General features: G+C 46.2%; 1 protein-coding gene across 1 annotated transcript in view; it reads right to left on the bottom strand.

Moving 5' to 3' along the window:
- HKDC1 (hexokinase domain containing 1) overlaps nucleotides 1-15,808 on the bottom strand; it is a gene marked incomplete at both ends in the record, with an annotated part of 46,735 nt that extends 30,927 nt beyond the window's left edge. The window contains 4 exons of the mRNA XM_081268137.1: nucleotides 3,159-3,278; nucleotides 3,363-3,511; nucleotides 10,344-10,506; nucleotides 15,746-15,808. Of these exons, the coding sequence (XP_081124263.1) occupies nucleotides 3,159-3,278; nucleotides 3,363-3,511; nucleotides 10,344-10,506; nucleotides 15,746-15,808 (495 nt within the window). The remainder of the gene's footprint in view (nucleotides 1-3,158; nucleotides 3,279-3,362; nucleotides 3,512-10,343; nucleotides 10,507-15,745) is intronic.
- Nucleotides 15,809-21,812: the final 6,004 nt, after the last annotated feature.

The following is a 21,812-nucleotide window of genomic DNA, read 5'->3' as shown; positions in this document are numbered from 1 at the left end:
TCAGCTTCCCCAGATGCTGGGATTATAGGAGTAAGTTACCTCACCTGATTATCAATAATTTCTTTACAAATGATGTTTCCCAGGTGTTTCATGTCTGAAATCACAAATAATCATATAATTTTTCAGACTAGAAGGGAACTTGGAGGTTGAAAGAATCTCCCAAGTCCACCCAGTCAAGAGTGACTAAGCTCATAAACTCCCAACCACACCTCTTCCTATCCCCTCAGCTTATGGATAAAGAAACTTCAATTTAGGCCAGGTGCTGTGGCACACACCTGTAATCCCAGTGGCTGGGGAGGCTGAGGCAGGAGGATCATGAGTTCAAAGCCAGTCTGGGCAACAGAGCAAGACCCTGGGCAACTTAGCAAGATCCTGATTCTAAATAAAATATAAAAAGGGGGCTGGGGACATGATTCAGAGGTTAAACGCACCTGGGTTCAGTACCCAGTAAAAAAGAAGGAGGGGGAAGGGGAGAGGGAGGAAAGGGGGGTTTAGTGAGAGGGGGAGGGTTGGGGAAGCAGGAGGAGGAGGGGGAGGAGGAGGAGAGGAAAGAGGAGGAGAAAAGAAAAAGAAAAAAGAACTGCTATTTAGAGACAGGGAACTGCTCTAGTTCTCACAGTTGAGTAACACCCAGAGCCCACTCGTTTGCAAGGTCTCTGACTCCCGTCCGCCGCCAGGTTTCTATGCTGCACCACAGCGCCACCCCGCGGTAGCTCTCTCTAACTTATTTTTTCATAGGCTTTTTTTTTTTTTTTTTTTTTTTTCTCCATAGGCTTTTCATGATCCAGGTTCATCAGAGAGAGTGAGGGGTAGAGTGGCTTCTCCCTCCAAAGGGTACCAGGGAAACTGTGGGATCTGTTAGGGAAAAAGTGTATGGGAAACTGAGGGATAAAGGCTCGTGATATAATGTTAAGTTGTGTAAAAATAAATAATAGCATACAACTATTTATTTTAAAACTATTCACAGCATGACATTAGTATTTAATGTAGATGTGACTAGATGAGAAATCCTACAGTTCTAGAAACAGATATTTCTGAATTCTGGGATTGGAGGTGATTTCTATTTTCTTCTTTAAGTCTGTCTCTAAGTTAGTCTGTCTCTAACTGAGTTGCTTAGGGTCTCACTAAGTTACTGAGATTGGCTTTGAGCTCTTAATCTTCCTGCCTCAGCATCCCAAGCATTCTGGGCTTACAGGTGTGTACCACTGCACCTGGCAACCCTCATTTTTTTAAATCTTAAAAAAGTATGACCAGGCTGGGGATGTGGCTCAAGCGGTAGCATGCTTGCCTAGCATGCGCGGGGCGCTGGGTTCGATTCTCAGCACCACATAAAAATAAAATGAAGATGTTGTGTCCACCGAAAACTAAAAAATAAATATTAAAAAAATTCTCTCTCTCTCTCTCTCTCTCTCTCAAAAATGACTATTTTACCATGAGAACACACAGAAAAAATTTCTCTGGCTTGGCTTTTTTGCTCTCTCATTTAAAAAAATAAAAGAAAGAAAACAATGATTGCTGGGCACAGTGGCACATGCCTGTAACCCCAGGTACTCAGGAGGCTGAGGCAGGAGGATGCAAGTTTATGGTCTAGCAACTTAGCAAGACTATATCTCAAAAACAAAACAAAACAAAAGTTTGGGGTATAGCTCAGTGGCCCCTGGGTTCAATTCCCAGTACCTACCCTGAACATACTCAGACACACACAAAATCAAGGCTGTAGCTCAGTAGCAGAGCAAATGCTTAGAGTGAGAGAAGCCCTGGGTTCAGTCCCCAGCACCAAAAAAATTAAGCAATAAACCCCCCAAACCAAGTAGATGCTTTTTAATTCTCAAGCCCTTATCTTCTTTAATCACTTTTAATCACTTTTAATTTCTCAAAGAAGCTCCCTTAATCACACATCCTGAGGGTAAACTAACCCCCACAAAGCCTGAGAAACTCTCCCTGCTTCCTCGGGCCCCAGGTGTTTAATCTTCTGCACCCTTCCTCCTCTGCCTGCATCTCGGACTGACTTGAACACCTGATTCCCAACTGCCCGCCTCTGCTCTTCCACACAGCAATGACAGTGAAGCTCAGAGCCAAGTTCATCAAGGTCTGTCTCATCTAAACATTTTCCGAAACCTTCTTTCTGTTATTTCCCCCCAATCCTTTTATTTATGAAAGAAAGAAAACCTCAGCCTTGCTGTGCTGCAGAGAGGATGGCAAGTTCCTACTCAATGGAATCAAATGATTGACGGCACCTTTGAATTGTAAGATAGTTATCAAACACCTGTTAAGGCCGGGGTGGGGGGTAGAGAATCAGACAAACAGCACCTGCCCTCCAGAGACACCTGTTGACTTTGGAATGAGGTACAAAAGCACAGACAGTCATCTGGACCCAGTGGCTACGGCTTATGCACCACGTTAAGCTCTTTACAAATAATGTGTCAAGCTTCCCTTTAACCAGCAAGTAAATATTATCACCCTTGTTTTATGAATGAACAAACAAAAGGCTCGGAAGTTAAGTAACTTGTTCAAGGAGACACCGTGATTCAAGGCCAGGTCTGGGGGATATGGAAGCTCTACTACCAGCACCAAGCAGTAAGTGGCCCAAGCCACTTATGATGAACCACTGGATGTCATAGCCAGAGTGTGCAGTAGGAGATTTAGAGGCCACCACACCCCAAACAGGAGTGGCCTGGAGAGACCTCACTCTTGACAGTAACCCCTGGGCTCCCAGAAAGCTTATTGTTCTTCTGCAAGGCCCTTAACTTATTTTCACAGAGATGCCCGAGGCTTCCCACTCTAATGCTAGGTAGCCGTGGTGTCAATGGTCCTAACTCTGGTCCTCAAACCATGTCTCCTATTACCTGTTAGAAATGCACACTTAGGGCCTGGCTGCAGACCCAGTGATTCTGTGGAGCCCAGCAACCTGGGTCCCAAGCCCTCCAGGGGCTTAAACTGCATCCCAAGGTTTGAGAGCCACTGGAAACCATTCCACTCCCTCCTTTGTGCTTTGCTCATGTTAAGAGCAGAGTCAAGGCCACGGTGTTAACCAGGTCTCTGCCATCTCATCACTAGCAAACAGTGGAGGGAAAGATAATCCAGAAAGCTCCTGCTGTCCCCACTGTGCCCAGCCGGGCTCCTGTGCAAGTGCACCTTCCCCACCCCCTCGGGCTTACCTCTTCCAACTTAGTCTGTTTGCAGGGAAAAGAAAAAGTAAAGCCAAGGGGCAGTTTCTTATGCTGCAAGTCTTTGGTCTTCATGAAGTCTGCCAGGCAGTCAGCCACGTAGTCAAACAGCTGCAGAAAGAAAACGCACAGGACATGGGCCCAAGGCACAGCTTCTCACCCCTGGTGACAAGGCCTTCCCTGCCTGCTCCGTACCTCCGAGCCGTTTCCCCGGATGATTTCATTGGGCATTGGGTAGAACTGACTCTCCATCTGGACATTACGTTTCCCTTCCTCAGAGACTTGCACCTTCAAGACTCGAAACTTGGATCCTCCAAGATCCAGGGAAAGGAATTCCCCATTTTCTATTAAGAAACAAAAGACAGGCACCGTTCACTGAGGGTCTGCCCTGTGGTGAGCTCAGTGTTGGAAGGTGGACATAGAAATGCCATTAGTGCTCACGCCACCCCCTGGGCGAGTGTCAGCATGCTCACTTGGGGGGGGGGGCTTGAGGAGTGTGGCGGGTGTCTGAGCCACTGCAGCAGGGGACAGAAGTGGGGTGTGAGCCCAGGTATGTCCAACTCTGCAGCCTGAGTTCACCCCACTCAGCCAAGCTGCAGGAAATGAGGATGTTCATTTGGAGAAGACACATGTGAATCCTTGTTTTTTGGTACCAGGGATTGAACCCAGGGGTGCTCAACCATTGAGCCACATCCCCAGCCCTTTCTATTTTTTATTTTGAGACAGGGTCTTGCTATGATGCTGAGGGCCTCACTAAGTTGCTGAGGTTGGCCTTGTACTTGCAATCCTCTTGCCTCAGCCTCCCAAGTCACTGGGATTATAGGCATGTGACATCACACCCAGCTGGATGCTTAAGTTTCAGGCCAGAGCCATTCCAAAAGGAGAAAATGGAACACTACACAGCCTGGTCCAAGAGAGACGCCCGTTACCAAAACGGTGGAAATGACGCACATGCTGGTGTGGCAGTCCTGACCACATCGACTCAGGATCCCTGCCAGTGCCTTTGGCATCAGCCAGAGATGGAATGCAAACTCAGGCATGTACCCGTTTGACAACAAGCCTTTGTACATATTATTCATGCCTGAAGGGTAGGCTCCAGTACCAGGCGTGCTTCAGTATACATGCCCACAGCACAGGTCAGTGAAACTTCCAACTCATAAACCCAGCACCCACAGGCCTTGTGTCCTACTACATGACGGCTGTCACACCTGCCTGGATCTCAGGAGCCAGCTGGCCAGAGTCACTCCTTGTAAAGCATGAAATAAAACACAGAGGAAGTTGCTAGTAGATGGTAGAAACCAAACCGTCAGTGCTTCTGACCCTTGAGGTCAGGCAGGAAGCCAACGGGGTCACCTGCAAGTAGCAATCACAGGCAGAAAGCATTCAAGGCCCAGTTCCCTTGAGGCCTGAGTACACCACCACTCCTGCCCTTGGATTTCCACATGATCTTGTGTCCCTCGTGTCATGACCTCACACATCGTGTTTTCCGGTGGGTTTCTCCAATCTGGGCAGTCAACGAGCTGGAGGCAGAGCCTCAGCTGGCTCAGAGCTCCTTAGCCCACAGCTAGTGATCCAGTGGGTTGAGATTCTGCACTTCTAAACAAGCGCCCGGGTCGCCAGGGTGGAGAACCCTCATTGATAGACTCAGCCAGCTTCATCTTTTGTTTCTGTGGAAACATCTGGAGATTATCTTCCCAGATCAGCTCTGAAATGAGCCAGGTGAAGCCATGATACCTGGCTGGGGACTCCAGGGAGCAAACCTTATCCATCTATTATGAGCACGTCTCATGCAGCAGCTGGAGACGCTCACCCAGACATTTCCTTGGTGTGGAAATCAGCAGATCACCATGTACAAACATTTATGGGGCACCTATCAGTGCCATGTCCCAGGCCTGGTGCTAGGGATGCAAAGATGAAAGGCTGCAGATGCCTTGGGGAGCTTATCAGCAGTGCAGGTGCAGAAGGAAGCCATTTCCATCAGGAGGACAGGGACTCTAAGGGTGGAAAGTGCAGGGAGAGATGCCCAAATCAGAGCTGAGTGTGGGGATGAGAGCAAGTTAGGTAGCCAGGCAGGGGACAGCCGCATTCCAGGAAGAGGAGACCATGAGCTAAGGAATGGGCGCCTGTGGTTCTGAAGCAGAAATGGGCCTGGAAGGTAGTCTGGGGTAAATCAGGAGGATCTAGAAAAGTCACCCTACCCCAGAGAGTTAGGGCTTTATCCAGAAGGTGAGCAGGAGCCACAGAAAGTTTTGTTGTTGTTTGCTTGTTTTTTGTTGTTGTTGTTTTGGTACAGAGGATTGAACCCAGGGGCACTTAAACTCTGAGCCCCATCCCCAGCCCTTTTTATATTTTATTTATTTTTTTATATTTATTTATATATTTTTAGTTTTTGGCGGACACAACATCTTTGTTGGTATGTGGTGCTGAGGATCGAACCCGGGCCGCACGCATGCCAGGCGAGCGCGCTACTGCTTGAGCCACATCCCCAGCCCTTTATATTTTATTAAGAGACAGGGTCTCACTGAGTTGCTGAGGGCCTCGCTAAGTTGCTGAGGGCTGGCTTTGAACTCATGATCCTCCTGCCTTAGACTACTGAGCTGCTGGGACTACAGGTGTGCACTACGGCACCTGGCTCACAGAAAGATTTTGAGCTAGGAAATGCCACAGTCTGATTGATATTTTGAGGGGAAAAAAGAAAACAAAAAACCTCTGGCACCAATCAGGGTAGCCCAAGGGTTTAGCAAAAGAGGAGGCTATGGAGCTGCACAAATGGTGTGAGACCTGGCTAGTGTGGAGATCTTCCTCTCCCCACCCCCCACACCACACAGAGTGCCGTTATCACTGTGCAAACATGTCACTCCTCTGGTGACTCAAGGTGCTGTTTCATGGAAACCACGTGGTGTGATCCCTTCTGTGATGTGACTGTAACCCCACAGGAAGAACTCACTGGAGCCTGAGGGAGGGAGGCCCTGCCCAGGCAGAGGAGGGGGGCCAGGACAGCGGAGGACCTTCAGGGCTTCCCAATTGGGCAGACTTATTTCCACCAACTGCTGGTGGGGGGGGTGTGTTCCTTTCTCCTAAGCCATGCCAGGGTTCATGCCTTCGTTCCCTCTGCATTCCTCAGTGCTGTGTCTCCTGAAGGTGCACAGTGACCTGCCACAGAATTCTGGACATTCCATCTCCAGAGGGAGAGGCTAGGAAAACCCGGTTTGGGAACCTTTCCAGGTGAACCTGATTCTTTTTCTCAGACAACTACAAACCCTCTGGGACCATCAGCCATGCTGGCAGGTAACCTCAGAGCCCCCCGGGCTCATCCCAGGCCTATGTGCAGGTCTAGGAAGCACGTGGAGGCAGAAGCCAGGTGGGCTCCGGCTGAGGCCCCCTAACCACCTTCACCCCCACCCCAGGCTGGGGGCTTCTGGGGCCCCTCCTTCCACACCTGCTAGAGGCGGGAGATGACAAAACACTGTGAAGGCTCTTGGTCCTAAGAATGGTCCCTGGCACATTTTTAAAAGGCTGAGAGGTGAGTCGGACTCAGGAGACGGTAGACTCCCTCAGGAGAGGGGAAACTATGGAGGCGAGCAGACGCAGAAGGAGCTCGAGGGAAATTGCATACATTTCTGAATGGAAGCTCCCAGGGATCAGGAGAGGGTTATTTGATTTTGTCAGTAATCACGAAATGACACCATCAGCTCACAAGAGTCCATCTGGGAGATTTTAAAGCACTTCATTCACACAACCACACTGGATCCTAATGTCAGCTCAGAAAACAAGACCCCCAAATGCGCGACTCTGGAGCACCTGGAGAGCAGCAAATTCAGGAAGGGCCTTCCCTGGAGTCCCCCCTACTGCCTAGGGACCCTATCTGCCGAGAAGGAACATGTTTGCCTTCAGTCCTCTACCGAGATGTCATTAACCAAGGAAGGTTACCTCTTATCACCAAGGAGACCAAAAGCCAAACACCATACCTAGAGCCTGGAAGAACTTTGTCCCAGGCCATTGTCTGCTCTCTGGGCTCATGCTTTGGCCCTAAAAATCATTTACTACCCTCTGAAATTGCCTTATCCCCCACTTCCCTCTCCCTTATGAAGAGGGTATTTAAGCCACAACAGCCACCCCCACTCTTCTTCAAGTTTCCCATTATGTGTGGCTCCTGTGTGTCCGTGAACATTAATAAATTTGCACATAGTTCTCCTGTGGATCTTTCTATTGTCATTTCATTTCACCAAATGAAAAAATTCAAGCCTTTGGAGAGGAAGGGAGAAACTCCTGTGGCCCCTCCATTTACAGTCCCACTGTCAGACGGGCACGCTGACCATCCCCTTGCACGGATGAGGACAGGAGCACAGTGGTCCTGGGGTCTGCAAGGGCTCATTAGATACTTGGGCCAGGGACCTCTCTGCAACAGAACCACTGGACACCAGGTGGTAGGTGAGAGGTTCTAAGTGAACAGTGAAAAACCTGGGGAAGGTGGAGTTTCTGGAACATGATCAACCTCACTTCTAAACCCTCTGAAGCAGCCAGCCCCAGATCTCCAGATCATCCAAGGCCACTCTTTGCTTCTTGGGGCCACACCTTCTTGGTATCTGGAGGTGGGGCCACAGCTCAGGAAGCAGGGAGGACTTAGCTCTCTGCCCTCACCAACCCCACGCACACCCTGTGACTCAGAGGCTTCTGCAGAATGGCCCGGAAGGACCCATCAAGGGCCACAGGCCCCTTCACACTCTCATCGAGTACTGCCAGAGGTGGGGCTGAGATTTCAAAGTACGGGTGTCTCCCTCCAAAGCTCCTGTTCCTCAAGGCGGGTGTTCTGCCCATCACAAGCACACATCTGCCAGCAAGGAGGCCGGGCCTCTCAACCCACAGAGCCAAGCTACTTTGACCCCAGCCTTGTCCCAGAGTGACCCAGAATTCAACTCATCAAATCAAAGGCCCCCTGAGAACTTCCCAAGATCAGTCCCTGCTCCTTCCGGGGCCCTAAGGCTCTGAGCACTGGGGCCTTGAAAATGGGGGAGACCTGGCTCCTCCGTGCTCCCATCTGACCTGCGGCTTCTCCACAGGGTTCTATGCGGAGCACGGGCAGTGAGTTCCTAGTGTTTCGTGACCGCAGGAGATGCTCAGCAATTACCAATTCTTTTCTCTCTTCTGGCTTTGCTAAGAATGGAGCGGTCAGGTAGGAACTCCCAGATCCCATCTAGAGAGCCCTAGGCTGTGGGAGTCAAAATAATGCCCCCATCCCCTCATGTCCCAATCCCTGATTATGTTAGAGCAAATGGCAAAGGGGAACTAAATAGAATCAAAATTGATCATCGATTGACCTTGAGCCTGAGAGATGATCTTGGATAATCTGAATGGGCCTAATGTAATCACAGGGTCTCTAAATGTGGAAGAGGGAGGCAGAGGGTCAGAGATAAGGAAAGATTTGATTTTTTTTCCCCCTTTGGTACAGGGGATTGAACTCAGGGCACTCGACTACCGAACCACATCCCCCAGTCCTATTTTATATTTTATCTAGAGACAGGGTCTCACCAAATTGCTTAGCACCTCACTCTTTGCTGAGGCTGGCTTTGAACTCGAACTCCTCCTGCCTCTGCCTCCCAATTGCTGGAATTACAGGCATGTGCCACTGTACCCCGCTTGATTTTGTTTTTTGTACTGTTTTTTGTACCAAGGCACAATCCAGTCCTTTTTTAATTTTTATTTAGAGACAGGATCTTGCTAAATTGCTGAGGTCCTTGCTGAGTTTCTGAGGCTGGCTTTGAACTCACTATCCTCCTGTCTCAGCCTCTCAAGTTGCTGGAATTACAGGCATGAGCCACCACACCCAGCTTCCAGAGAAAGATTTGATGACGCGACACTGCTGGCTTTGAAGACAGAAGGGAGTATAAGGCAAGGAATGCGGTGGCTCCCAGAAGCTGGAAAAGGCAGGGAGATGTGTTCCCTGGAGCCTCCAGAGGGAAGGCAGCCCTGCCAACCCTTTGATTTTAGCCCAACGAGAACCATTTCAGAGTTCTGACCCCCAGACTGTAAGAGCGTACATTTGTGTCGTGTAAATCCACTAAATTTTACTAGACCTCCAGGGAGAGACCTGGGAAACCACATGTTTAGGAATTGCCCGGGGTGAATCTAAATCTTATGCCCAGGCAAATATGGAGCCTAGTCCTAATGCAGACCCCTGGGCCAGCCAGCCTGCTCCCGCTCACCCCTACAAAGGCAAGTTCAAAGCCAGCCTCAGCAACAGCAAGGCCCTAAGCAACTAAGTGAGATCAAAATAAAACACAGCAATAGAAACCAATACCTAGGCCAATGCTCTCATTCTACAGATGGAGAAACCAAGGCTCATCACTTGCCCAAAGTCACCAAGGAGGGACAGAGCTGGGCCTACAATCCAATTTTCTTTAATTGTCATTTAATTCTTTTTCCATTGCAACATGCTTCCTTTCATTATTTCTCTAGCCTAGAATCTAGGCACCTAGGAATGAATGCCATTTATTGTTCTTTCAACTCCTGTGTCAGGCCCATAGTGCATTAGATGCTCCAAACACTGCGGTGAATAAGTGCCAGGCCTCATGGAGCCATTAGTCCAGGGGAGACTCTCATCCACCATGGTGACCAGGATTCTGATAAGCACCTGACCCAGTACAAGAATGCTTCCCATCTGAGGCAGTGAGTGATCTTTCTAGACTACTCTTGGAAAGCTAAGGTGGTGCTCACCAGGGCGAGAATGGTGGGATGCTGCAGCAGTACAGGAGACAGGTCGGGTGCAGTGGTGCACACCTGTAATCTCAGTGACTCAGGAGGCTGAGACAGGAGGACTGCAAGTTCAAAGCCAGTCTCAGCAACAGCGAGGCCCTAAGCAACTTGGTGAGATGAGACCCTACCTCAAAATAAAATATAAAAAGGGTTGGGGATGTGGCTCAGCGGTTAAGCACCCCTGGGTTCAATCCATGGTACCAAAAAGAGAAAGAGACAGAGGACAGAATGTGTGAGGCCAACATGGGCAGCGAGAATGCAGGGTGTCTTGATTGTGGAACCCAAAGGTGGTCAGCAGCACTGAAGCCAAGAGGGTCAGGGAGAAGGGATATGGGGAGAGAAAATGGGTATAAAAGCAAATATCAGGGACTTATCAGTCAGGAGGAGCCAGGGACCAGGTCCGGGAGCCCCAGCCCCACTCACCTGAGCCATCTGGAATGGCCCTGACAAAGGTGGGCAGCATCTTCACCGAGGCGGTGGGGTTGGTGTCTTTCCCCAGGCCCTTCTCCATCTCAACCTGGAACCGGGCCATGATGTCCAGAAGGATCTCATCAGAGAGCCGCATATGATACAGGAATCGGTCCACCTGGAACAGATGTTGGGGTGACAGGGTTGGCAGGTGGGGGTGCTTGCCCTCCAGCCAAGGCTGTAAACTCCCACTCCCACCCTGAGGCTGCGTCCCACCTGAGGGACAGCTTTGTGATGGGCTCTCCCACGGTCTCCTTAGCTGGCCCCTCCACCAGCCAGGGACGAAGTGGGGAGCTGGGGGAGCAGATGAAACGGAAGACTGAGAGGTGCCCGCTTATTCCTCTAAAGGGCAAGCTCTGGGGAAGAATCGACTTCCTGCTATTCTGACCGGACAGTAGACAGGGGGTGGGGACTTCCTGGAGCATGCAGGGCTTCCAATTCCCACCTCAAGGCCTCCCCTGTGGTACCATTTCCTCTCCACTGGCAAGGACAGTCAATAGCCTGAATCTTCAATTCCTAAACAGGGCAACTTCCTTTGATCCGATTATGATTACAGACATATCCAGAAACATTTCCCTTTGTTTATTGGCTGTTAGGAAGCTCAGAACTAAATTCAGTTTCCAACTGCAATCTTTAAAACCTAGTCCTTTAAAACCTAGTGCACCCAGCTGTCATAGAGATTTGATGAGGTGACGTACACAAAAGTACTTTGTAGACTGTAACACGTGTCCTTAGAGAAAAGTTTGCTCCTGGGCTGGGGATGTGGCTCAGAGGTTAAGCGCCCCTGGGTTCAATTCCCATTACCAAAAAATAAAAAATGAAAACCCTATGATATCCCTTTGAGGCAGCCAGATGAGGCCACAGTTATTGTCCCTAACTGAGAGATGAGGAAACAAGGCTTGGAGCCATGGAGGAGCATTCATAGAGCTGTAGATTAGGGACAGCACCGGGACCACTCCGCAGCCGGGTTTTGGCTCACAGCTCCATGGGGGATCCATGTGCCCAACCAACAAATGACACCAGAAGCACAGGGCTCCCCTCTTTATCCTAGGAGGGTGCCCAGCCGTCAGCCAGGCCTCAGAGGGACAGAATGACCCAATCCAGTGAAAGAGCCCCATGGCTCTGGGGACTTGGGGACCAGAGAGAGGCCAGAAAACCATTAGAGGTTGTTAACAATAAAGGAGCACTGAGCTTTCCGCGGGTCTGAGAAGAAAGACTATAACCAGGTCAGGCTTCATTAGGAGCCTCCTACTCACCCGCGTCCGTTGAGGATTAATTGGTGGCACAGCCACACACAATCACAGAAAACCGCACGGACTGGACGTGACCCACGTAATTGGGGTTGGAGAAGAAAGAGTGGGAATGCCCCATGTGGGAACCAAGCTTGGTCCTTTATCAAAGCCCCTCAGACTGTGCCCCCCTCAAGCTGCTGATCATTTTTGCTCCGCCTGAGAGTATAGGGCTTCTCAGGCATCCACAGAACGACATCCTCGTACATAAGACGAGGCCCTTTGGGGGCCATTGTGAACTGCATCCTGCCAGTGTCATTTAGCCCATGGGTGGCTTCTGCTTTCAATAAGTCAAAGTTATGGTGGAAAGAATGTCAACCCAACAGTTTCTTATCTATTCTTTATGTCCCTGGCCCAGTAGCTAAACAGGAAGAATGAAATGTATGTTAGGACAGGAAGAAAAAAAAAAAAGCTATCTTTTTAATCCATGCAGGTGATCTGGGGCATGTGTAACCAGGGACACATGTCCCAGGCACCAAAGGAGGGAGTTGGAGTTGCAGAGCAGCAAGCCCACTTTTGGAGGGACTCACAAACTGTAATAGGAAATGTCACCTAAACAGGAGAGCCAGCAACCATCGCGTTTATCTTGGAAAAAGCAAATTCACAAACAACAAGGGTTGTTAACAATCCTTGAAGCTCAGAACTGTTGAACTGCAAAATGTAGAAGCAGGATGGGGCCTTAAGGATCACTTAGTCCAGAGGTCTCCTGGGACGAAACAAGAGTCATAAAGAGGTTCTGCTCTTTGACCTACTAGTTTCACTTCAGGAATCTATCCTGCTGCTGCTGCTGCTGACAGCCAGTGAGAGAAACTTCCACCAAATTCTATTTATTAAATGAGAAAGTTAGGTGAGAGGTACAGCAAACTTAAAAATATAAAGCAGTCAGATTTAACCTTTTAAATAATGCTAAATATGGAGAAAAATAATCACAGGCCCATCTTTGTCATGGTAATATATTTTTCATTGTAAGGAATCCGACTTTCATTCTGAGTCAAATTAGGAAAAATTTTTGAACAGAGAACTCAAATGATCTCACATATGTAACCATATTTTAGTTGCTAAAAAAGAATATTTTTGAGGATCCAAATGTCATTGAGAAGGCAAAGTTTAAATAAATTGTGACATACCTACTTAATAAATATTAGGAAGATATTAAATTAATAATTATTCAGATCATGGAGGAGTGGATATAAGCATTTACAACAAAACAATAAGTGCTAAAATCAAGATGCAGAACTGAGCCAGGCGCAGTGGCACATGCCTGTAATCCCAGAGGCTCGGGAGGCTAAGGCGGGAAGATCTCGAGTTCAAAGCCAGTCTCAGCAATTTAGTGAGACCCTAAGCAACTCAGTCAGATCCTGTCTCTAAATAAAATATAAATAATAAATAAAATATAAATAAGGGCTGGGAATGTGACTAAGTGATTGCCCCTGGGTTCAATCCCCAGTACCAAAAAGAAAAAAGAAAGATGCAAAACTGTACATACAGCACATTATCAATATAATAATGGGACCAAAAATGGCCACAAGGGCACCCACATAACAAACATGACAGTGGTTGTTATTAAAGATAAATTAAAGGTGAGATTAAAGGTAACATTTCACTAGGCACCATGGTGCACACCTGTAATCCCAGTGGCTTGGGAGGCTGAGGCAGGAGAATCTTGAGTTCAAAGACAGTCTCATCAACTTAGCAAGGCCCTAAGCAACTCAGAGACCCTGGTCTCTAAATAAAATATAAAAAAGGGCTGGGGATGTGGCTCAGTGGTTAAGCCCCTCCAGGTTCAATCCCCCTGGTACCAAATAAATAAAATAAAAAATAAAGGCAACATTTCCACATTTTCATAATGTTGACTTACTAAACCATAAAAAAGACTCACTGAAAACCTGACCTGTCCTGTTCTTATGGAAGAACAGTCGGCAGGTCAGTGACCAGGCCCAGCCAGTGCTATCGACAGTTCAATAATGTCAACATACTGAATTGGAAAAGAAGCTGTCAGAGGGTTCCTCTTTTCCATTCTTCTTATTTGTTTTGTTTTATTTTTGTCTTCAATGTTGGAATGAGGAGATTTAAAACAAAAGAAAACCCGTTCCAGGGTCTGAACAGCAACCCTTGCAGGCATGTGTGAGCTCAGAAGCTCGACAGTCCTAGAGGCACAAGCTAAGACAGGACTGGCTACAGGACCACAGGGTGCCTTTTGACCAGATGTGTTTCCGACACATGGAGGAATGTTCTCAGAATCTATGACTCAGCCCAAGAGCCACAAGCAGGCTCCCCCAGAAACTGTTAGGTTCCCAGGTTAACTGCAAAATGCTCCACTTTCTTGCCTCCCACAGGGAGGGGGAAGGTGAACTCTGGGTATTTACAAAAACTGATTCTTGCAAAAGGACCCCGGAGCCTGCGTTTCCACAGAGGCCATCCGATCCTGTACCTGGGCTGGTGGACAAACATGTCTCACCTTAACCTAAGGTGGAACAAAAGGTCAGCCACCACAGAGGGGCCAAGGAAATGAAAGGAGTTTGCAGAACCAAATATTTCAGGGTTCCAAGACTCCCTCTTGGGAGTGGGAGTTGCATCTTTCCCAAGCAAAGGTAATAACAGGAAGGGAATCCCAAGCAGGGCTGCGGAGGATTCATTCACCTCCTCCAGTCTCCAGTAGGGGACTCTGTGAGTCTAACCAACAAATAAAAATTAAAAGGTTAAACTCACTTCTTTATATTTCTAAGTTTGCTGTACCTCTCACCTAACTTCCTCATGAATAGAATTTAGTGGAAGTTTATCTCACCAAACACACTAAGGCTGTGAGGGCTTCATCCTCTTATTTGGAAAAGCAGGAAGACATCATAGTAAATAGAAACAGCTGGGATTGGCAATCTCAGATGTAGGTTTAGTTGGATTTCACCTTAAATACCTGGGTAACCTTGGCTGAGTCCATCTGTTATCTATAAATTGAGTCATGCCACTCAGTGGCCCTGCTGCTGCTGACAGCCAGTTGGCCCACTGCAGCCCGAAAGGCAGGCTTGTTTCAGCTGCCTGGAGAGAATCTGATTACCCGCAGTTGACCTTGGCAACCTTTAACTAGCCAAATTTGGAATGAATTTTGTAATCTAGTTCCTGGGGCAAACTGACCAAATAATGCACACCTTTAATCGTGCACTGTTGGCAAATAGCATGTGCTAATAATAAACATTTCAATTAGTACACATTAAAACTACGAGGCACAGTGGTATATACCTGTGGTCTCAGCTATTTGGGAGACTGAGACGGGAGAATGGCTTGAGGCCAGAAATTCAAGGCTAGCATGAACTATATATGGAGCCCTCAAAAAAAAATTTATAGATATACACACAAACATATATATGTAAACTATATACATTATAATATAAGCAAATTATATAGCCAGACACAGTGGCAAACACTATAATCCCAGCTACATAGGGGGCTGAGGCAGGAGGATCATAAATTTGAGGCCAGCCAGGACAACCTACCGAGATGCTGTCTCAATAAAACAAAAGGGACTGGGGATATAGCTCAGTGGTAGAGAGCAAGGCCCCAGGTTCCATCCCCAGTTACTGCAAACAAATAAATTTTACATTCCTCTTGGGGGTCTTATATTTTATATGCATAATCAGATCTTCTTCAGAAGTTCTTAAAACTTCTTTACAAATGACTCTTCCATGTGATCTTTCCCCCAAAGCATCCCTGAATCAAGCCTCCTCCTACATTCCTGAGACAAACCCCTTCAAGCATTCCCTACACTTTCTCCTCAGCTCCTTCCTTTGTGATATCTGCCAGAAAGTTCCACTGAAATTCAGGGTTCGGGATGGTAAGGCACTGCCCAGGGGTGTGCAGACGTACCTCTCCTTCCCCCTCTGAGTTTTTACTTGTCAGAGGCTCGCAGAGCTGTTCTTCATAAGCTCTCTGAAACTAGGAATGGAACCCAGGGTCTCCCCCAGGCTAGGCAAGCAGCACTGCTCCTGAGTGACACCCCCAGCTCCTGAGTCCTTTTCTGATGCAGGAGGGGATCTGCAGAAGGCCCCCACATCTCTCGGCTTTGTGAGTCCTTACCTTCTTGATCTGATCCTCTTTTAGCTTGGTGAAGTAAAATGCCAGCAAATGTACCGCAAACATGTTTCCCCAAGTTTGGTTTCTCTTGATTTAGGCGAAGACAAAAGACCAAAGAATAGGGCAGTGTTATTCCCACGACTTCAGGGCGCTGCACACCTCTAGTCCAGGCCTTGAGCTGGGTGCTGCCACCTAAATACTTCCAGTCCGCCTGGTTCAATGATTAAACTTCACCCCCTGTCTCGGTCCCTCCCTCTGCCACACACTTCATTGTCTAACAGAGGCTCTGGTGGTAGCTGAGGGCCAGTAGAGGGGGAGGCTGGGAATGGATGGGTTGCTTGACTATTTGAGCAGCGAGTGCCACAAAATCTCGTTGCTCAGCAACGCTCTCAGGCCAGTGCTCCACCAAGCCCACTCAGCCGAGGAAAATCTTTTAAGAAGTTGGGCACTAAACAAAGCCAACTTCCAGTGGAGCTACCTGCAAATGTCCAGCCCCAGGTTTTCCTCTTTAATCCCTTTCTCCTCTACCTGGTAACAAAACTCCATGACTCCTTGGTCCCCCTCCTTGGTCCCCTGAAGGACTGTCTTAATTGGTCAGGGAGTTACCAAAAATGTTGAAGCAAATTCCTCCATTTGTGAAAGATCCAGTCTCTTAGCTAACAGCCCACGGTTAATGGAAAACGATCGATAAAGGTTTATCTATTCATGATGTAAAGGCAGACACCCTTTGTTTCCCAGGTAGTGACCCAGGAAAAAAATATGCTTGAGAATGAAGTCACCATGACTCTCTGGGAAGCTGCTGCCAGAGGAAAATTGACATCACAGATGGGAAAAGTTTTCTTTCCCCAGAGATATTTATTTGATCAGCTTATCTCACTCATCATACTTGATGTGAGAAGGACCAAGAAAGGCACCAAGATGAAGGAATGATAAACTTCACACTACGGCTATGGTCATTGGCTGGCTAGTAAAATCATTCACAGGGTTAACAGCAGCTAATACGAATGGAACACTATGTAGACCCATTTTATAGATGAGAAAAACTGAGGCTCAGAGAGGTTAAATGACTTACTCAAAATCACAAAGCTTGTAAATGCTTCAGCCAGTAATCTAGCCCAGGAGTTGGACTCCAGGCTCCAGCTTTTAACTGATCTGTCCTTCTGGTTCTCAAATTCCACTTTCTTCATGGGATACTCAGTTGATAGCTATTAGCAGCATTCTGTGGGCTGGGTTTGTGGCTCAGTGGTAGAGCGCTTGCTTAGCATGTGTGAGGCATTGGGTTCAAGTTTCAGCGCTGAGTATAAATAAATAAAATAAAGATCCATTGACAATTTAAAAATATTAAAAAAAAAAAAAGAATTTCAACTACTTAGAAAACAAAGTACAGAGATGTCACTCCAACCCAGGCTTCCTTGAGGGGAAAAAAAGCAGATAAAGATATTCTTGGCTCTAAGAAGTTGGGCACTAAACAAAGCCAAATATTAATCAAATGCTTTGTAAAACCAGCCAGTGACCACATGTTAACACAGGGTGCTCCAGTGTTTCTTGCTCCTACGAGGCGCCTGCTCTTCAGTGACAAGGGGTCTCTGATTAAAGCCTGTTGCCCTGGTCAGCTCACCAGCCTGGGCTCCGTCTGCTTTTCTCCTGTACAATCTTATTAACCAAAACAATGACTGACGATGGCCTGGTCAGGGGACCTCCAACAGTTGCCTCTCAGGAAGCCACTGATCTCTACGGGACCATCATGCAGATGAGCCAGGGGCAGTCTGGCCTGGGCCTGCAGAGCAGGGGCTGCTTGGTTAAAACACTCCGGATGCTTTTCTCAGCCAAATTGACCCAACAGTCTCCCAGACTGATAACCTCCATCCTTTCAGTGTGTTTACTCCTCAAACTATGACTTTCAAGTCCTCTATTTTAATTATACAAGCAAACAAAGGTTAACTTTCAGTTCCCAAAGCCAATCAGTTCCCCAAACTCAGTAGAATTTGTGCTCTGAAATACACATGCTAATGCCCTCCAGACCTCCAAGGATAACACCTGGGGCAGGTCACGTGACCTCGAATGACAACATTATCTGTCTTTCCCCCCATTTAAAAAGTAACCTCGGCAGTGCGTATGGCACCTGCTATTGCTGATTTATTCACCACAAAGATAAGAGGTTACAATGTCCAGTGGGCAAAAGGAAACAGAACCGTCACCAAAGGTCTTGGAAATCTCCCAGTCGCCTGAGTGAGTCAGACAGGCAGACTTTGGATTTTCATCAGGCACCAGAGGATTTTTACTTGTTACATCATTTCATTTTTAATCTAAGCACATGAGCACCTACGTTCTAGGTCTGGGCTGGTGACTAAACCAAGAAGTTTCATGATTATTAAAGATCATGTGCATTTGGAGTCATTTAGCCAGGCCTCCTCATTTTATAGAATCAAGATAAAATAATTAGATTTCTTTACCACTCCTCATCTGATTATTCCAATCCAATCCTTGGAATGTTTCACCCTCTTTAAGCTCTATGTAGCTATTCAATGATATCTGAGTATAAGTCTTACAAAATCTTGGATTTTGCTTAAGAACAGATGTGTGCGCCAGGCACAATGGTGCATGCCTGTAATCTTAGAGACTTGGGAGGCTGAGACAGGAGGATCACAAGTTTGAGGCCACCCTTAGCAACTTAGCAAGACCCTCAGCAACTTAGTGAGACCCTATCTCAAAATACAAAATAAAAAAAGGGCTGGGGCTGGGGATGTGGCTCAAGCGGTAGCGCGCTTGTCTGGCATGCGTTCGACCCGGGTTCGATCCTCAGCACCACATACAAAGATGTTGTGTCTGCCAAGAAGTAAAAAATAAATATTAAAAATTCTCTCTCTCTCTCTCTCTCTCTCTCTCTCTCTCTCTCTCTCTCCCCCTCACTCTCTCTTAAAAAAAAAAAAGGGCTGAGGGTATAGCTCAGTGATAAAGTGCCCCTGGGTTAGACCCTAGTACCCAAAACGATAATAATAATTATTATTATTAATAAATAATTATTATTAATAACTGTTAATCAATATTATTATTATTACTGAAGTTGTTACTGACAAGTGACATTTTGGTTGAAATATAATACCCATCTGGTCCAATCTTCCCTCTAAGGAAAGAGACTCATCTTGATACAGGTCTCTGTTTCCACTGAGCCCTACTTTAATCCACATGGATTTTCACTATTTTGGTCAATAAAATGTGGGGTGAAAAGAAGCATGATTCTCTTTCATACAAAGGCATGCACATATACAGTGAATATGAATGATATGCATATATGTGTATAATACTATCTTCCCCCTCATTCAACTGACCCAAACATATTAATTGAAAGGAGGAAGCAGAACTTTAATTTCTAAGTTTGTTACCTTTTGGAGACCCTAAAGATAGGCACAAACAATATTTATCCTTTTTTTTCCACAGCTAAAAGACAGCGATCTATTATTTCTTACAACTTCATATGAATCAACAATAATCTTAATAAAAATTCAATTTGAAATACAGTCACTATGCCAGTGTGTCATCACGTCCCTTGAGAAATATTAAGGCTCAGTATATAAATTCATGTGCATTAACGATATGATTTATGTATACTGTGAGCCATATAAGAGGAGTGAAAATGATTTATCAGGTTAAATTATAAAAGCTACAAACACTAAATCAAAGGTATAGTCTTAATTCAAATTGGAGTTTTCTAATTTATACCTGACATTAGCTTAGTACAATATATATGTATTAATTATATATAAGTATATATATGTGTGTGTGTGTATTAAATTTATCTTTAGCATCAAAAAATTTTGACAAATGTTGCTGACTCAGTCAATCCAATAAGCTTAAGATAGTTCCTGCCTTCAAGGGAATACAACATTATTGAAAAGAACAGAAAATTAATAGTGCAATGTACACCACATAAGTAGGTTCCAAGTAAATTCTACAAATCTAAGAACCATTGGTAAAAATCTGTGTGTGTGTCTATATATATATTCAATTTGAAATACACACACACACACACACACACACACACATACATACATACATATCAGTGGTAAACATATGTATATAAATGAATATGACATTTATACATATATACATAAATACATTATATTTAAAAGCATGTAGTGTACCCACACATAATACCACACTCAAATTTGGCCTGGTTTTCCAGCTAGGCCCAAAGATAATATCTGCTTTCCTTTAAGTACCAAGCTTGTAGGAGCACCAGAAGTCCAGAAAAATTGACCTGTTCATTCAGCAAGCACATATATGGTGTTAACTAGGTGTTTAAGATTAACTCCTGCAGCCACTTCCATTCTCCTGATCCACGAATGGAGAATCCGAGGCCCAGAGCACTGGCCCTGGCACCTGGTGGACTAGAGATGTGAATGCAGGTGTTCTGGCTCTGGAGTCCGCACTTAATTGGGCTGCACTGGCTGTCCCTGATCTGGAGGCCAAGCACAGGGAGACAGGGGACTTAGGCTAGAAAACTGGCCCAAAGCCCCAGGTAGCACAGTGGAAAGTGCGGAGGCCCTGGGTTACCTCAACTCTGCTCTCCCTGAAGGTGACGGGCAAGTTCATCTCTGTAAAGAGTTTGTGGCCACCTCGTTAGTCACTATGTGAAGGGTAAGTTACTGAGATCACCCAAGTTACTGACCCACACTAAACACATCTCCTGAATCTAAGCCTTCACCAGGCCAGGGACCCTTCCTAAAAACCTGTATTTCATCTCATCCCACTTGGTCACTTAGGCTAAGAAAATGTAGCTGGGTGCAGTGTCATCTGTAATCCCAGCAGCTCAGGAGGCTGAGACAGGAGGATCTCAAGTTCAAAGCCAGCCTTAGCAAAAAGGAGGCACTAAGTAGCTCAGCGAGACCCTGTCTCTAAATAAAATACAAAATAGGGCTGGGATGTGGCTCAGTGGTCGAATGCCCCTGAATTCACTCTCTGACACCAAAAAGATAAAGTGTAGTCCTTTTAGGCACCAATTTTATTTACGGGTATTATAGGAGCAGTTAGGAATTTTTTTAAAAATTGTACTCCTGTTACTTAAGAAAACAGATCTTGAGTTGTGCCCTGTGTTCTTTTAAATGGCAAGTCCAAATTTAAGTTGTCCAAAACATAAATCAGTCTGACCTGCTGGCATTCCATTTGCTGTAAAAGAGTAAAAGTGAGTGAGAACAAATGTCCATAAAAAGAAAATCAATGTAAAAACTTCCAACCTCTGCCAGTGGTTACAGTTACTATGGAGTCTCCCTGGAGCAACCACAAATGAAGCAGAAATGTCAGCCTCAGCAAGTTTCAAAAGAATACTACTGATCTTTTTATAGGTTTGTTGCATGCCCAGAGAAGACAGGGAATGCTCACAAAGAAACTATGACAGGACTATTTTTTAATCACAACTGTACATTAAAAGCCCTATTTTCAAAACACATATTTAGAAAGAGACAAGGAAATGTAATTCAGATGGCTTTTAATAATTCTCAGCATAATTTCAATCTCAAATGCACAAAATAACCAACTTCAGAAAGTGTACGAGACTTTTGGTTAAACATGGCAAAAATTCAAGAGGACACAACAATGAAAGGAAATAACTGGGTGCCGTGGTACACACCTGTAATTCCAGCAGCTCAGGAGGCTGAGGCAGGAGGATTTCAAGTTCAAGACCCGCCTCAGCAACTTAACAAGTGAGGCTCTGTCTCAAATTAAACATAAAAAGGGCTGGAGATTAAAAAAGGAAAGAAATAGTGGTCAATAAGAGTCATTAACGTAATTTTGGACACAGAAAAGTAATAGCTTCATGGGGCACAGTAGCACATGTCTGTAATCCCAGTGGCTCAGGAGGCTGAGACAGGAGGATCACCAGTTTGGAGCCAGCCTCAGTAATGGTCAGGGGCTAAGCAACTCAGTGAGACTCTGTCTCTAAATAAAATACAAAAAAGGGCTGGGGATGTGGCTCAGTGGTTGAGTGCCCCTGAGCTTAATCCTTTGTACCACCCCCCAAAAAAAGAAAAGTAATAGCTTCACAGATAAGACGTTGAAACCTAGGTGCTTGCAC

Source organism: Spermophilus citellus, assembly GCF_964194105.1.
Source record: "Spermophilus citellus genome assembly, chromosome: 15".
Classification (NCBI taxonomy): Eukaryota; Metazoa; Chordata; class Mammalia; order Rodentia; family Sciuridae; genus Spermophilus; species Spermophilus citellus.
Note: the sequence above shows the minus strand (reverse complement) of the source record. Positions and strands in the feature narration are given on the sequence as shown.